Source organism: Phocoena phocoena, chromosome 15 (assembly GCF_963924675.1).
Source record: "Phocoena phocoena chromosome 15, mPhoPho1.1, whole genome shotgun sequence".
NCBI classification, from domain to species: domain Eukaryota; kingdom Metazoa; phylum Chordata; class Mammalia; order Artiodactyla; family Phocoenidae; genus Phocoena; species Phocoena phocoena.
Genome location: NC_089233.1, coordinates 76867879 through 76884923, shown reverse-complemented (window position 1 = coordinate 76884923; position 17045 = coordinate 76867879). Strand labels below are relative to the sequence as shown.

The 17045-nt window shown below is 56.6% G+C and overlaps 1 protein-coding gene across 1 annotated transcript in view; it reads left to right on the top strand.

Annotated features, from left to right (window-relative positions):
* The first annotated feature begins 2974 nt into the window (after nt 1–2974).
* Nucleotides 2975–17045, top strand: part of RIPOR3 (RIPOR family member 3) — a 28597-nt gene continuing 14526 nt past the window's right edge. The window contains exons 1-8 of the mRNA XM_065893085.1: nt 2975–3084; nt 9656–9802; nt 12070–12148; nt 15149–15172; nt 15479–15532; nt 16175–16324; nt 16495–16558; nt 16906–16949. Of these exons, the coding sequence (XP_065749157.1) occupies nt 2975–3084; nt 9656–9802; nt 12070–12148; nt 15149–15172; nt 15479–15532; nt 16175–16324; nt 16495–16558; nt 16906–16949 (672 nt within the window). The remainder of the gene's footprint in view (nt 3085–9655; nt 9803–12069; nt 12149–15148; nt 15173–15478; nt 15533–16174; nt 16325–16494; nt 16559–16905; nt 16950–17045) is intronic.

Here is a 17045-nt window from a genome sequence, read left to right as displayed (position 1 = left end):
GAGGCAGGGATTGGGGGGAGGTCCAGGAAGGCTTCCTGGGGGAGGTGACATCTGGGCTGGAAGAGGAGCTGGGAGGGTCTAGCCAGGAGGCCAATCCCCACGTGACAGCCAGACCTCACACTGGAAAACGTGGCTCCCTGAGCCAGCCTCTTCACCTCTTAGAGGCTCTTTCCTCATATGAAAAGTGGGGTCATTGAACTTCATGGCCCTGTTGTGAGTAATCAACCTACAGCCAGGTGCTGGCACATTGCATGGGTCTGCACTGAACCTTAGTTCTCCTCCTCGGTCCTCCTTTCCTAACGCTGGGCAGGCAGATGGTTGGGTTTGTTCTAGCAAACTGCATGCAGAGGAACTGTTTAGCGATCGTCTTTCTCCCTTATCTTGAAGTGGAGGACCTGGGGGAGGCTGGAAGAATGACCCAGAAGGCCTGGGAGGGAGGGTGGTGGGGATGTGGAGGGAGAAGGTGGAGGGAGGGCGTTCCGGTCCCCAGCCCCCTGGGGCTGCCTCCAGAGTCCACGACCCACCCGCTGACCTTGGGGATCTCCCTGCCTGCTTCCTCCTGTGCCCTTGCTCATCCTGGCTAGGATGGAGGAAGGGCGTGTTTAGCAGTTTGAGAAGCTTCCAGTGCCACCCAGAGCCTGTGCTGATAGGGGTGGGGGCAGTGGTATGCTGATAAAAGTTTAACAACAGGCAGAAAAACAAACAAACAAAAACACCACAAAACCTAATTTGTAGCACTTGCCCATTTCCACGCTGTACTTAATTGTGTCATGGCTGATTTCAAGCTACCAACATTCCTGAAAATTTAACCGTCGACTCTTGTGAGCTGCTCCAAGCTGGCAGCAGCACAGCCCAGGTAGGGACTGTGGGGGCGTGAGGGTCCTCCCGTGGGGCTGGGGCGAACCCCCAGAGTGCGGGATGCCTGCCCACGTACCTGAGAAGCGCTGGCTCGGCATCGGTCACACTCGGGTTCTCAGCCTGGCTCTGCCGCTTCCTAGCTGGGTCCCTGAGCTCGTCTTGTTACCTCTCTGAGCCTCAGTTTCCTCATCTATTGAATTAGGTTCGCAACAGCTCCTACACCTCAGGGGGTTGTGTGGCTCTACTAAGATAATTTACGTAAGGCACGTAGTGGACAGCTGGCCTAATTATGAGCACTCAGTAAGTGATGTCTCCACTGCCAGACTGCGTCAATTTCCCCATCCGTACACCAGGCTGCTGCTCACGGACCTATTGCACGGGACAGTCCCCGGCACTGGGGCTCCACTCAGTGGGTGCTCCGCAGACGCTCGCCGTTTCCTCCGTTGGGGCCAGAGGTCGCTCCTTGGCTCATCTGCCCCAGCACCTGGGGTCTCCAGGCTGGGGTCTTGGTCAGCCGATGGCACACAGACAACCAGCTCTTTCTGGTGTCTATTTCACATCATGTGTTGTCAGCACATTGTGTCCTTGGTCCTTTTCTGAATCTCCATTTTCCAGATGTGATCACCGAGGCCCACAGCCGGTGAGCGGCACAGCTGCAGCTGGGGTTTGAGCCCAGGTCTGGCTTTGTTGCTTCCAGAGCTCACCTATGCACAGCACGTGTGGGACTCTGGGCTGCGGGAGGTATCGGAGGAGGAGGAAGCTTGTGGGGGTCACGCAGATCTGCCAGGGGGTTCAGAGTGAGGGCTCTGGAGCTTGTGGTGGGAGCTGACTACAAACAAAATGCAGGACTAGACACTGGATAGACGTGGCTGCAAAGGGAACGTTATTCCAGGCAGAGGCCCCAGGGTGGGCAAAGGTGTGGAGTCTGGGCTCAGCCACTGGGTGGAGGGGATGTGGGAAGCAGGGGCCCTACCGAGCGGGAATAAGAGGGAGTTGGAGCGGAGCTTTCTCAGGGCAGTGGGGTCCCCGGAATCCTTGCACTGACGCCTCCCTGGCTGAGGGCTGAGGTATAAAACTGTAGCAGCAGAGATTTAGGTTAGATATGGGGGAGAACTTTCCTATTGTGTTGGAAGACACTGGACGATATTCCCAAAGGATGTGGTGGCATTTTTCCAATCTCGAGATGGTTTGGAAAAACGTAAAGACAGCCAGGGTTCTAGGCTGGCCTCCCTGCAACCTGGGTCAGAGATGGGGTAATGGATCTGTGGCTTCTGGAAGCCTTTGATGCCAGCAGCCTGGCCTCATGTGAACTGGGCTGACTCACCCCCTGCTCAAAACCTCCCGTGGCTCCCAGTCACCCTTTGCCAATTGCAAGGCCAAAGTCCTTCCTGGGGCCACCGAGGCCGCCCTGACCTGTGCTCTGCTGGCCTCTCCAACCTCACCTGGAGCCACACCCCACACCCCTGGACTTCTTTCCATTTCTGGATTACACCTTGTCCTCTGCACCTCCAGGCCTTTGCTCATGCCGTTCCCTCTGCTTCAGATACCTTTCCCTCCCCTCCCCTTCCCCTTCTTCCCTCCTCGCCTTTCCTTCTCAGCTCTTGGTCGCCTCCTCCATGGGTGGGTCTGGTACCCCCATCATTTCGCTGTGGACTCCCTACTGTAATGGTGGCCCATCAGCCCCCTGCTGGACTTGGAGCCCTGGGGGGCGAGGGCTTGGCCTGCCTTACTCAGCATCTGGCTCACAGGAGGTGCTCAGTGGGGGTTTGTGGAGGGGGGTCAGGGTTACTGGCAGAGAGGAGCAGCTGAGGGGAGGTGAGAGGAGCTGGTTCACGAGTTGCTGGGTGCCCCCTGCATCGCACAGGCATCAAGGACCCAAGCACAGGGTGCAGAGACCTGGGTTCGAATCTTGCTCCTGCCCCCCGCCCCAAGCTCCCTGACCTCACTGAGCCTCGGTTTTCTCATCTGTGAGCTGGGGGCAGCACCAGCCGCCCCCTCTCTGGGGCTGCTGTAGGACCCTTGGGGGCCACGGTGGAGGGTAGCCAGCCTGCGGTCAGCACTCACCGGGTGCCAGTTCGAGGCTGACTGTCCTGCCCTCTCCCTGCAGGTGACAGCCATGTCGGTGAGGGTGCGGTTCCTGTCCTCTGGGGACACAGGGGCTGTGGGGGTCATGGGCCGGAGCGCCTCCTTTGCCGGCTTCAGCAGTGCCCAGAGCCGGAGGATCGCGTAAGTTCTGCCCGGGCTGTGTGTGGGAGGCTTGTTTGAGGGCCAGGGATCGGGGGGCCGGCGGGGACATCCTCCTCCCAGACCAGTGACCCGGAGGCTCACTCTCACGCCAGGCCTGCGGCGCAGGGTAGTATGTGTTTGTGTCTGTCTGTCTGTCTGTGTATGTCTGTGTCTGTGTGTCTGTGAGTGAGACGCTTGGTGTTGGGAGAAAGCTGTAATTTGCTTCAGATCTGAACAGGTGTCACCCTACATGCTCCTGGCAGTTGATCCTAGAAGCTGATCTGCTTGAGTTTATCAGGCCCACTTGGCAGATCAGAAAACTGAGGCTCAGAGAGGCAGAGCTGCTCACCCAAGGTCACACGGCAAGACTGATTCAGAGTTGGAACTCAGTATCCTAGGGGCCAGGTTAGGATGGAATGTTCTTCCTGTTTTTTGTTTTTTGTTTTTTTTTTTGCGGTACACGGGCCTCGCACTGTTGTGGCCTCTCCCGTTGCGGAGCACAGGCTCCGGACGCGCAGGCTCAGCGGCCATGGCTCACGGCCCCAGCCGCTCCACGGCATGTGAGATCCTCCCAGACCGGAGCAGGAACCCACCACGTCCCCTGCATCGGCAGGCAGACTCTCAACCACTGCGCCACCAGGGAAGCCCTGTTCTTCCTGTTTGATAGAATGGGAAGTAGGGCCACCTGTGACCTGGGGCAAGTGACTTCACCTCTCTGAGTCTGGTTTCCTCATCTGCGAAATGGGGATCACAAATGTCCCTCCCTCATGGGCTTGTCATGAGGGTACAGTGAGGTGACACATGGTGAGCTGTCGGCACATGCTGGCACGCAGTGGGGGCTTGTGGGAAGTTTTCCAAGGAGGAGAGACAGGCAGAGACAGGCCTGGTTAGTACTGACCCTCCAGACGTGAGTTCACGGCTGATCTGCAATGTGTCTCCTCCAGCTGCAGGTAATGCCTGGGAGGAGGGCGCGTTTCTGCTCCTGGGGTCACAGCCCTGCCAGCCCAGGCGTGCTGGTCCCCTGGTTCCAGGAATCCTGAGGGCCCCAAACGGCTGCCAGTCTGAACAGCCGTGGTGGGCAGGCAGGGCCCTCAGCCAGAGCAGGGCGCAGAACCAAATCTCATCTTGGCGTTCCCCTACCTGAAACCCTCCGGAGGTTCCCGTCCCACTGAGAGCGCAATCCGGTCCCCACGTGGCAGGGTCTGGCTGGCCAGCCTCATCCTGAGCCCTGGGCTCTAGCCGCATTGGCCTCTCTGTCCTCCAGGGCTTTGCAGAGGCCCTGCCCTCGTCCTGGAACCCTCCCCACTGCACTTCACCTGGCCTGGTCCCGCTTAATCTCATCAGGCCTTGGCTTCAAAGCCACTTCCTGGGGTTTGGGGGTGCGGACCACCCGAGCCCGGCAGGCCCTCCTTGTGCTCTGTCCATAGGCTCCCCAGCTGTGCATTAGACCCACCTTCCCCTCCCCGCGCCCCACCCCCCATCACTGTGAGGCTGACCCTGCGGTCAGGCCCTCCCAGCTCACTCGCCTTGTCTCAGGGCAGCTCAGCTTCTCAGTTCTGAGGTGTGCCTGGGAGGAGTGGCATCTCAGGGCTGAAATCCTGGAAGCACCCCTAGGAATCCCTAATTCTTTCCACAAGTATTTATGGAGCACTGGCTCCGGTCAGGCCCCGTCCCGGGCTGTGGAGACAGACCCAGGCCCCGCCATCCTTTCAGGACGGGGAAAACAATAAGCCAGTGATAGTCAAGATGGATGCAGCTGGTGGCAGGTGCCCTGAAGGGGTTAAAGCAGGGAGGCAGGAGGGCAGCAGGGGGCTTGGAGGAGGCCCCCAGTGAGGCATTTAAGCGAAGGCAGAGAGAAGAGGAACCCATCACGTGCAGACAGGGTGTGGGCGTGGGAAAGCCTTCCAGGCGGAGGGGACAGAGGTGCAAAGGCCCTGAGGTGGGAATGAGCTTTGAGGGACAGAAAGTGGGTGTGCAGCTGGCCTGTGGGACAGTGGTGTAAATGTCCTGGACCCCTCCTGGGGCTCCCCGTCCTGCCCCCCTCCCCCAACCCTGCAGGGGCTACTGGAGGATGCCTGGCTTGGACGGGTTCTGAGATTCCTGAGTGGCCTCCATCGGGCCTGGTTCTCTGTAGTCCCCTTGCCAGGGGTGAGGAAGTAGCTGCCCGTGATGGCAGAGAAGCAGCACATCTATTTTTAACTTCCTGTCTCTGTACAACTCCCAGGGATCTGGACCCTGGCTCTGGGGCTGGATGGTCTGGATTGGGTTTCAGGCCTCACCTCTGGCCTTATTTCCCAGGTAATCCAACCAGACTGAAACACGGCCACATTGCCAGTGTGCTCGGCAGCAGGGGCAGGTCGGGCAAAAATAACCTCAGACAGGAGAGCAGGAGAGCCCGGCTCCACTTAGATGTCCCCAACCCTATCCCTGCCCTGGCACCTGAAGCCCCTTTGACTCTGGACAGGGTTGTTTTTTTTTTCTTTATTGTGTAATCAAAGAATTCACTTGGGGAGGTAATCTGGTGAGGAAATTTTACACTAAGGTTGAATGACTGCTATAACAAGGCCACATATAATAAATATGTAATACTATATTATAACATAAGGCCGTACATAATAAGGTGGGCAGATGAAGAAGAGAGCCAGGCCCTGACACTGTCCCATTCTGCCCTGACTGACAGGCACGGGCTGCTCTTAACCCCTTCCTGCCATCCCTCAGCCGGGTCTCCCCTCCCTCAGGCAGGGACCCTCTTGAGCCAGGAGACCCTGCAAGGTCCGCACCACCTGGGAATTCCTCCACTGGGACGGCTGGGAAGTGTAGGTGTGAAAACCAAGCAGCAGCCCTTGATTTTCAAGGAGAGGAGGCTAGAGAAAGGGGGCAGAGAGGAGGGCTAGACCTCAGAGACATGTATCAGGAGAAACAGGCTAGTACACGTGAAGCACCCAGAGCAGAGCTTGACCTTTGCGAGTGCCGTGCGCGTGTTTGTCATCATCCCTGGGCGTCAAGTACCACCAGATGCAGGAGGAAAGGTGCGCTTACACCCAGCTTTGAGTCCTCACCTGAAACGTGTCCAGTCCGTCCTATTATTTATTACTCCGCCCCCAGCCCCTCCTACCTCCGGATCCTGCACCTGCAGCAGCCGTACAGCGGGCCTCCGATAGTGTCTCCCAACGACACCAGGTAGAAGGGCTGGCCCAGCGGCCTCACGTGAGGGCTGGGGCCCGTGGGTCACACGTGCCCATCTGGAAGCTCCTCTGGCGTGCCGGGGGATGTCCTCCCAGAACTGCTGTGACATCCGCCCCTGGAGGTTGCTCCTTGCCCTGGCAGCTGTGGCACTGGGCCAGACATGAAACCTGATTTCGCCATCCGGAGACCGCACATACATCACCGTCCCTGGCGGGGCTGGCCACCACACCTGCTCTGTTGAACCTCAGACAAGAGCACTGGGTTCAGAGCTTCCCCAGGAGCCGGTGCTATCAGGCACAGCCACAGAGTGAGGGCGAGGAAGTTTCCAGGTAGATGGAAGTGGGATCCAGCCGAGGGCACGCATCTGCCGGGAACTGTGGGACTCTGGGAGCTGGCAGGTGAGCGGGGCTCCTGCAGCCCCACCTCCAAGCTGCTCGCCCACCCCACCTGCCTGTCTGCCCACCTGCCGGGGACCCTAGCCTGTCTGAAACCCGCTTCTCTCGAGGCTGCAGCCCTGCCTGTCCCTGCCAGCCTGCTGATGGCAACTTTGTGGAGGGTGTGTTCCCAGAGGTGGCTGATGTGGCTTCCGGGAGGGTCGGGGAGGAGGGAGCACAGTCCCTGCCTGGGCTCTGCAAAGTGTCACTTGACATATAATATATGAATAACAGCAACGGCAGGTGCAGGGGTGAGCTTAGTCCCCAGGGCTGCGTGCACATTACCCAGACTCAAGCATCGCCTGATGGGAGGAACCTTCCCTGTTCACCCTTTACATTCATTATCCTGCCTTTGTTTTTATTCTTGGCACTAGGCACTATCTGATATATAATTTTTTTTTTTTTTTTTTGCGGTACGCGGGCCTTCCACTGCTGCGGCCTCTCTCGTTGCGGAGCACAGGCTCCGGGCGCGCAGGCTCAGCGGCCATGGCTCATGGGCCCAGCCGCTCCGCGGCATGCGGGATCCTCCTGGACCGGGGCACGAACCCACGTCCCCTGCATCGGCAGGCAGACTTCAACCACTGCGCCACCAGGGAAGCCCTGATATATAATTTTTTAAATTGAAGTATAGTTGCTGTACAATATAACTGATATGTACTCTTAAAAATTACCTTATTAACTTCAGCACATATATAGCACTTACTCTTTCCTGGGAACTGCTTGAATCTCTTTACATTTGTTAACTCATGTAACTCTCACAGCAACCCTTTCTCTGGTCCCCATTTTATGGATGAGAAAACCAAGGCACAGAGAGGTTCAATAACTTACACAAGGTCACACAGCTTATAACTGGGGGAGCCGGATAGAGACCCCAGCATGTGGTTCCGGAGTCTGTGCTTGCTACCACTTCCCACGGTCTCCCCAGCTGGCAGGGCAGCTCACGAGGGCAGGGGTTTTGTCTGTTTTGGTCACTGTTCTACCCCTGGCTCCTAGAATGGCATCTGGTATATGACAGGAGCTCAGTAAATATTTGTTGAATGAAGGACTATCTCATGACAACTCCGTGGGGCAGGCCCTCTTATTATCCTCCTTTTACAGATGAGGAAACTGAGGCTGCAGTAGATTAAGTACCTGTGCCCTCTGGGGCTAGAATTTGGACATGGGCGGCTGACCAGGAGCTTGTGTCCCATGAGATGATATGAGTTGTCAGCTTGGTGAGGCCCCTGAGGTTTCCAGGGCGGGGTTCCAGGTCCTTCCTTGATGCAGCATCCTTGGGACCCAGTTCTCAGTATGCCCGGGCAAGCCCTGGGATCTGTATTTCTGGCACGTTGGCCTGTAATGTGGCTGTGCACCCATGTTTCGGGGAACCACGGGGTTTGGGGCTTGATGCCCGACAGCAGGGGCGGACAGGACAGCTCTACTGAGTCACAACCACAGGACCCTGTGACCGTGCATGGAATGTGCAGCGTCTGGTTGGCTTGGAAATACAGCCCCGCCACCTGCCAGGCCTCTTGGGGACCAGGGCTTGGCGATGGCCCAGTGGCCCTTCTCCCAGGCCTGGCGAAGGAGCTGGAGCTGTGTCCACTTGCCCCCTGCCCAGCTCTCCAGACCACAAGCCCCCCGCCCCTCCCCGCAGGACTGTGAACCCTTGAAGGTGGGACTCTGGCCCCTTGGCTCCCATCATGTTGCATGACTCAGAGAAAGCCCCACTCTGTGAGTGTTGGAATGAATGAATGAGCCTGTGCCCTTGATTTTAGACCCTAAAAGGGCAGCAGACTGTGAAGGGCATCCAGGGACACTCGGAGCTGGGTTTCTAGCGGGAGGATGTCTCCTGAGTGAAGCAGAAATGGTGAACCCCTGAGAAAGTGGTCCTCCTACTGTGGTCTGAGGACCAACAATAGTGTAGAGCCAATGGACCGTCTGCTCCATAGGCTGTCCAGGGCCTGTCCCTTCTCTCTTGTTGCTTGGCCATCCCTGTGGGGGGCCCCAGTACACATGGTTGAAGCTGGCTCTTCAGTGCATCCGAGGAAGATGAGGAAGGAAGGGGGAGAAGTTCTCTTCCAAGGAAGTGGAATATGTTGACTAACCCAGTACTGGGACATGGATGTGCCTCAGAATGCCCATGGATGCATGGGCGTGTGCGTGTGTGCGTGTGTGCGTGTGCGTGTGCGTGTGTGTGTGTGTGTGTGTATGGTGATTTGTCAGGCTACCTCCCTCCATACTATATGTATAAAGAGCAGGGTTGGGGAGATGCCCCCGAGGGAAATTGAGGTGCTATTAACAGAGGGAGGGGAATGGATGTGGGGCAAGCAAAGCCAACAGGTACCCAACCCATGGGTATACCACTGGACTATGATTTGGCCTCCCACGTTGCTTTGCCTGCACAGAGCTTGATGAAGAGCACAAACAGACAGCATTGGCATTTGGGCTGCTTGATTGTATTTCTCACTGTAAGTTAATTTCTCATATCAGGTTAGTGTTATTATTCTTTTTTTAATTTATTTTTTATTTATTTATTTTTTTTTGCGGTTCACGGGCCTCTCACTGTTGTGGCCTCTCCTGTTGTGGAGCACAGGCTCCGGACGTGCAGGCTCAGTGGCCTTGGCTCACGGGCCCAGCCGCTCTGCGGCATGTGGGATCTTCCCGGACCGGGGCACGAACCCGTGTCCCCTGCATCGGCAGGCGGACTCTCAACCACTGCACCACCAGGGAAGCCCCTATTATTCTTTTAATCCTCAAATCCAAGCCCTCATTTGACAGATGAGAAAACTGAGGCCCAGAGAGTCTTGGCAGCTTTCCTGAGACCACGCAGCTTGGTGGCAGTGGGGTGAGACTCAGCCAGGTCTGCTGACTGCCTGGGGCTCTGGCCACTGTTCCCAAAGTGCCTGCCCCTGAGAAGGGCTTGGTCCAGACCCCTGCTCTGACCACGCCCCCCCCATCCCTTCTCACAGAAAGTCCGTCCACAGGAACTCAGTGAGGTCTCGAATGCCTGTGAAATCCTCCAAGATGTATGGCACGCTGCGGAAGGGGTCTGTCTGCTCGGATCCCAAGCCACAGCAAGTGAAGAAGATCTTTGAAGCACTGAAGAGAGGCCTCAAGTAAGGATGGCTATTCGTTGCCTTTAACAAGTGCATTGTTTGTCCTCGTCTGCTTGGTCCTCTCTGCCTCTTCCTGGGGAACGTGGGTGGGTCTCTTCTGTAAGAGGCCACAGAGGGAGCTCCTGGCTATCTGTTTAGTCAACAAGCATGTCCTGGGTGCAGCCAGGTGCTTGGCCCTGTCCTTGGGCACCGGGGACACAGTGAATACGGCAGGGGGACCCTGGTCTCATGGAGCTCACCGTGTGGAGGGGGAGACGGTGATAAAAAGTAATGTGATCAATACCGTAACTTCCACGAGCCCAGAGGGCAGTGAGGGAGGTGATGGAGAGACAGCGTGTGGAAGGCCTGTCACACAGGGCTGCCCGGAGAGCTTCACTGAGGAGGTCCTGATGGTTTCCGAGAAGGAGCCATCGTGCTGGCCTCTGGGGGACAAGCATCTTGGGCAGAGGGAACGGCACAGGCAAAGGCCCTGCAGTAGGAGCTTGCACAACAGCTGGAGGTCAGGGAGGCTGGATTCAAGTGAGGAAGAGACTGACTGATTAACTGAGCAGAGGTGGGAACAGGAAGATTCAGTCACTTATTCCCCATATTTTTATTGAGGGCTTATCAAGTGCCAGGCGCAGGGTACGGGAATGAACAAAACACAAAAACCCCTGCCCCCGCGGAGCTGACATCCCAGTGGGAGACACACAGACAATAAACAATATAGAAACGTAGAATAGAGAGTATGTCAGAGGGTGGTAGCTCCTATGGAGGAAAACAAATCAGGGTAGAAGGTGTGCGGTTGATTTTAAATAAGGTGTTCAAGGAAGGGCTCACTAAGAAGGTGACATTTGAGCAAAAACCTGAAGAGGTGAGCCCTGCAGATGATGGGAGAACATTTCAAGCCAAAGGAGCCACTTGTGCAAAGACCCTGGGGCAGGAGCCTGATCGGCACATTAGGGGCACAGTGGTCAGGTCAGCATGGGGGCTGAGGTGGGGGGAGGGGTATTCGCGCATTTGCCGAATGGAAGGCTTTTCCTTCTTCCTGGGATGCCCTGTCCTGCTCTCCACCTCTTGTGACCCTGCTCTTCATCCCTCACTAATTTAATAATAATAATAATAATAACAGCAGCAGCAGCTCTATGACTTGTTTGGTGCTTCATATACATCGTGTCCTTGATGCCATGAGAGACTCTCTTAGCCTCCTTTTCCAGGCGAGAAACTGAGTCCCAAAGATGGGAAGCATCTTGTCCAGGATCCCACAGCCAGGAAGCAGAGAGTGGGGCTCCAGGGCCAAGGCTGCCTGCCCCGCTGTCCCCTGGGCTTAGGGTAAATGTCACCTCCCTCCGTGCCGGTGCCTGGCTCCCTACGCAGGGGTCATCCCACAGTGCGCCCAGCGCTGGTGCTGAGTGGGAGCCGGGGATGTGCCCAGAGGGTGGAGGCCTATCTCCAAGGTGCCGCTCTCCCAGGAAAGCTTCTGGTGATTCCTGTGAGGACCGCACATTTGAGACTTGTCTGGGGTCAAGGGCATCTCCTTCTTCCTGGGGAGCCCAACCCCTGAGGGAGCTGTGGTCTGGCAGAAGGTAGTGTAAGTGGGCCCAGAGAGGGTGAGTCACCTTCCTGGGGTAAGCCAGCAAATCTACAATGGAGGAGGACGGGGCCCCCACCTGGCCCCCAAGTCCAGACCTCAGGTTTCATGTCCGAGTCTCTTTTTGGCGGAAAACACAACATGAAAAGTCCCCTCGGGCTCGTGGCTTTTTCTGTGCCTTCCAGAGTGGGTTTGTCAGGACCCTTTCTGGTCCTGGGCATCCAGACAGCAGGACGGCCTGCCTTTGGCTGTGAGGGAGGGGTGCTCTCTGTAACCTCCCCACGGGCTGGGGTGAAGATACTGGACTCTGGAGGCCACTGCCTGGTTTCAGACCTGGGTTCAGCCTCTTCCCTGCTGTGTGACCCTGCGCTGAGTTGCTTCAGGGTCAGTTTGCCCATCTCTAAAACGGGTATAATAACAGTAGCTCCTGTTTGCAGGGCTGTTTGGGGAATTACCTAAGGGATTCCCCATTTTGTACAGCGCTGGGCGCACAGCCCTGGGTGTGTGGGATGTGGAGGCTGGGCGAGCTGGGACTGGGCTTCCGGGGGGTGGGCTGAGTCTGCCCTCTGACCCCTGAGCCTGCTGAGCGCCCCCTGCTGGTGGCCGTGGCTGCCTCCTCCCTGGAACTCTGCTCATCTGCCTGTTTCTTTCCTTTCTCTGCTCCTTTTCCAACTCCTTTTCCTTGTTCTCCTCACAGGGAGTATCTGTGCGTCCAGCAGGCCGAGCTGGATTACCTGTCAGGACGCCACAAGGACACCCGCAGGAATTCCAGGCTGGTGAGACCCCTCCCGGGCCCTTCCCGGGCGAGCAGCCTTGGCCAGGGTTCCAAGATGGACCCTCTTTCACCCCGTTGCCTGCATCACGGGTGTGAATCTCAGTCTCGGAACTCAGAGGCCTAAGGAGTGGGCTTTATTTTTGATGAATGAACCTCACTTGGACCCGGATGAATTTAACCTCGCAGACTGGTGGGGAGCTCCCGGCAGCCCCCGGCCCTCACATGGTGTAGCAGTTCACACATCTTCGGGCCACCTCCCTTTAGTTCTAGAAGTAACTGTAAGGTAGGCGGGTGTACAGAGGGGTGTCTACGTTAGATGGCCCTATTCTGTAGCGCTTGGCCATCTGGGCCCCCTGCAATCAGGGTGGCTTACATGATGGCAGGAAATTGGATCAGGCATTGAATCCAGGGTGTGTCACTGTGCCAGTGGCCCTGACACCGTCCGTCCTTGATCATCCCTGCGTGTTCCCACAACGTCCGGCGGCTCTGCAGTTTTGCTCTCATCCGAGTGGCATCTTTGAGGCTGCCCTGGGACCTGTCTAGCCCAGGATTCACTTGCTCTGGGCTTCTGCCACCCCCTTAGCAAAGCCAGATTTAGAAGAAACAAAACAAACGCCACAAAAAACCAATACCAAAAAGAAACCAAAAAAATAGGATGCCCAGTTAACTTTGATTTTCAGATAACAAATCATTTTTCAGTATGTCCCATGCAATCTTCAGGACACAGTTATACTAAAAAAAAAAAAAGTATTCATTGTTTATTGGAAATTTAAATGTGACTGGGGGTCTTGTATTTTTTTTTGTGGCCACGCTGTGCAGCATGCGGGATCTTAGTTCCCTGACCAGGGATCGAACCCGTGCCCCCTGTAGTGGAAGCGTGGAGTCCTAACTACTGGACCACCAGGGAATTCCCTGGGTATCTTGCATTTTATCTGCTGGCACTGCCAGGACCCCACTGCTGGGTGCCTGCATCTCTCCAGTGGGGAGGCTTTCTTTTGCATCTTGGGGAGTCCCTCCCAGCCCCTCTTCTCTATCCGGCTGCTGCCTTGTGAAAACCCCTCCTGTCCTTAATGAGAACTTCTGGAAGCAGAAACCAGGAGGCCTTGATGTCTATGGTTTTCTCTAGCTCATTCCAGCCCTGCTCCTCCAAGGGCCAATGCAGAGAGCGGGCCACCGGCTTGATGGAGGGACTGCAGACACGAGGGGGTGGGGAATGAATCTATCAGTCGTGTCCCCTCACCTCTATATCCTGGCCCCAGCAAAGAAGACCTCGGGGGTCGACAGGGTGGGAGATGCAGGGCTCCCAGCCTGCCGGCCCACTTGGAGAAGGGAAGGCCGGGCAAGCTCACTCATGCCTTGTCCTTGGTGGGCAAATGGGTCAGTGCAGAGGCGGAAGGAGGCGCTGCCTGGTTCCTGGCCCTTCCGAGCACTTGCCGAGCCTCCCTCTCTTGTGGGTGTGGCTGTTCTCACGTCCTCCGGTCTCTCTTTCTCTGTTCTAGAAGTAACTCTAAGGGACGCAAGGTTTATGTAAAGGTCTGTATGTGTTAGCTACTCCCATTTCATAGGTGGGCACACTGAGGCAGGGAAGGGGCAGCAACTGCATTGGGGCCACCAGAGGGACGATGCACCTGGGGTCCGGTTCTCAGTTTCTGAGAAGTTGCTGTGCAGTTACTTTTCTTTCCAAAGCCTTGGGAACTTTCTTATTTCTTAATTTCTTGCATAGAGTTGTTTTTGTGTGTGTTTTTTAAAAAAATATTTATTTATTTTGCCTGCGCCAGGTCTTAGTTGCAGCACTAGGGATCTTTTAGTTGAGGCATGCAAACTCTTAGTTGCGGCATGCATGCGGGGATCTAGTTCCCTGACCAGGAATTGAACCAGGGGCCCCTGCATTGGGAGCGTGGAGTCTTAACCACTAGACCACCAGGGAAGTCCCCTTACATAGAGTTTTAATTTCATAATCCTACACGTACAATGTCACATAAATGCATATGTAGGAAAACAGACGTTGGCACAGGGTTAATCCATCTTTTCCTTCTTGCCTGACTGGTTCCCGTCTGCAATTTTCTCTGTCCCACCCTGTTTAGCCCTTGAGGACAATCTAGTCTTTATCTTTCCATATTTTCCTCCCTGGTCACATAATCATGCAAATTTACAGATTGTGCATATAGAGTGGTTTGGTTAACAGTTGTCTTACAAAAATGAAATCGCAACTTACATACTCTCCCACATCTTAGTCCTTCTCCTTAGTGGATCGCCAACCTTGTGGAAATGCGTCCAGGCTCAGATATAGTGACTCTAACCCACGTGGGCAAAGCAGGGCCTGTTTTGGAATTAAAGTTTATCCGAACACAGCCCACACCCATCATTTACATATTGTCTGTGGCTGCTTTCATGCTCCAATGGCAGAAACCATGTGGTCTGCAAAACCTGCAATATTTACTATCTGGCCCTTTATACAAAGATTCCCCCATCCCAACAATATATTCTTTTCATTGGCTACACCGTGGCCCCCTGCAAATCCGGATGGACCAGTCCGGATTTGCAGTTTCCTTAGACCTGAACTCCTGGGTGGTGCTGGCTGCCTCTCCCCACTCTCAATCCCTCTGGTCATGGCTAAAGTCACCCCTTAAATAATCAAATTGCACTGGTTCCCCTCTTGTTGAGTTTACACCGTCCTTTACTCTTCGTAACTACCCTATGGGGTCGGTGCTGTTGGTACCCCACTTTACATAAGGAAATGGAGGCTCAGACAGGTAGAGAAACTTGCCTGAGACACACAGCTGGCAAACAGAGTCAGGCCTAGAGTTGCCTCACCCAAAGCCCATGTGTTTACTCATTCTTCCTGCTTGGCCTGGACCACAGCTTGCTGACTGCGGGCCTCAGAGGACGGAGTGGCCGCTGGCTTTTTGTCCTCTGAGCTCAGGCACCCCTGGGATATAGCCTCATGGGTCTTGGGGGAGCACTGGAGTCCTGACTCCCTCCTTTCTCTCCTCCCCTGCAGGCTTTCTATTATGACCTGGACAAGGTGAGGGAAACTCCTGTCTGCACGTGGTAAGCAAGGTGGGCCATGGCTGGGCCTGGCTGGATGAGAATAACGTCTTCGCTTGCATTCCATCCTCCTGGCCGTCCCATGGGAGGAATACTTGGGTTTCCTCCCCACTTTACAAATGGGGAAACTGAGGCTCAGTGATGCGCCTTCTTTAGGGATGGTGAGGGGCTGGCCTGGCGTTGAGCGCAGCTCTGTGTGTTGCTACCTGGAGGAGGGTGGCAGGGGCTTGGGGGGAGTGTGGGCAGGCTACTTTTGAAGCATCTTCTCTTCTTCTGGGAGAAGCAAACACGCTCTGTGGAAAGGCACATTCGGAAGATGGAGTTTCACATCAGCAAGGTCAGCCTGGCTTCGGGGGGTGTCTCCAGGCTTGCTGGGCCTCTGCTGGGTTAGCAGTGGGGCGGTGGCGGGAGGTTCTCTGGGTGCCAGGTGGCTGGAGAGAGCCGAGGAGGAGCAGAGCCTGCAGGGGCTGAGCCCTGAGATGGGGATCAGGGGGTTGGGGTTAGAGGGCTGGGAATGTTGAGTCCCACCACCCGATCATACAGATGGGATTGCAGAGGCCCAGAGAGGGAAAAGGATTGGCCCAGGGTCGCACAGCAAGTGCCTTAAGTTTTATATTCTGCAAACTCTTCCGTGAGCTTGCTCTACTCCCCCAGGAGCCCAGTGGGCGTACAGAATATCACAAACCCACCTTCCCTGTTTCACAATTGAAAAATCGGGCAGGGAGAGGGGAAGCGATGCACCCACCCGGCCAGTTCACTAGTTTTTACTGTGCACCCGCTGGGTGCCAGCCTCTGCCAGGTGCTGGGGATGCGGAGCGGACGAGACAGACTTGGTCCTTGCCCCGCGAGCGCACATTCTACGGGGGTGGGACCGTAGGGGTGCTCGGGGCGAGTGACTGGCAGGTCGGGGCCCCGCCCCTCGGCGTGGGCCGCGCCCACTAGCCCGTGCGGCGCGCCCACTGGCCCGTGCGCCCCGCAGGTGGACGAGCTCTACGAAGGCTACTGCATCCAGTGCCGCCTGCGAGACGGCGCCTCCAACATGCAGCGGGCCTTCTCCCGGTGCCCGCCGAGCCGCGCCTCCCGAGAGAGCCTGCAAGAGCTGGGCCGCAGCCTGCAGGAGTGCACCGAGGTGGGCGGCGGTGGCGGGCAGCGCCTCGAGGGTCGGGCCGGTCTTGGGGTTCCCTGGGCCCTGAGGAAGCCTCTCTCTCTGCCCGGGGGCCTCTGTCTGGCAGGGTCTGTGCGTCCCCCGTGGCCGAGCCTGGGGGCAGGCGGTGAGCCACCTTGTGTGGGGCTTTGCAGGACATGTGGCTCATCGAGGGGGCCCTGGAGGTTCACTTGGGCGAGTTCCACGTCAGGATGAAAGGTAACAGAACAGGGCTGAGAGTGGCTGGGCAGGTGCCAGTGTGGAGGGAGCATCAGGCCTTCTCGGGGACCCTGGGGCTTGTGCGGAGGGTTGGCCAGAATCCCGGGGGTCCAGGCCCAGCCCTCGTTTCCACTCCTGTGACTTGTGACTTCGGGCAAGTCCTATTCCCTCTCTGAGTTGAAAGTGAGGGCCCAGGCCTGTCCACTGTCATCATGAAGGCCTATCCCCCCCATCCCCCGAAGCTGATACCCACCCTGTGATGGGGGGCTCCTCGTGTGAGGGCCTGTGACCCATGGGACAGGGACAGAGGAGAGTGGAGAAGAGATTAGCCCGTCTCTGTGTTCCAGGCTTGGTGGGCTACGCACGCCTCTGTCCGGGAGACCAGTATGAGGTACAGCCACGCTCCGGGCGGGATTAGACCTCAGGGCTCCTCACCAGGCGTTTGGGGGTTGGGAGCTGCTGGCAACCAGGGCCCCAGCTGGGTTTC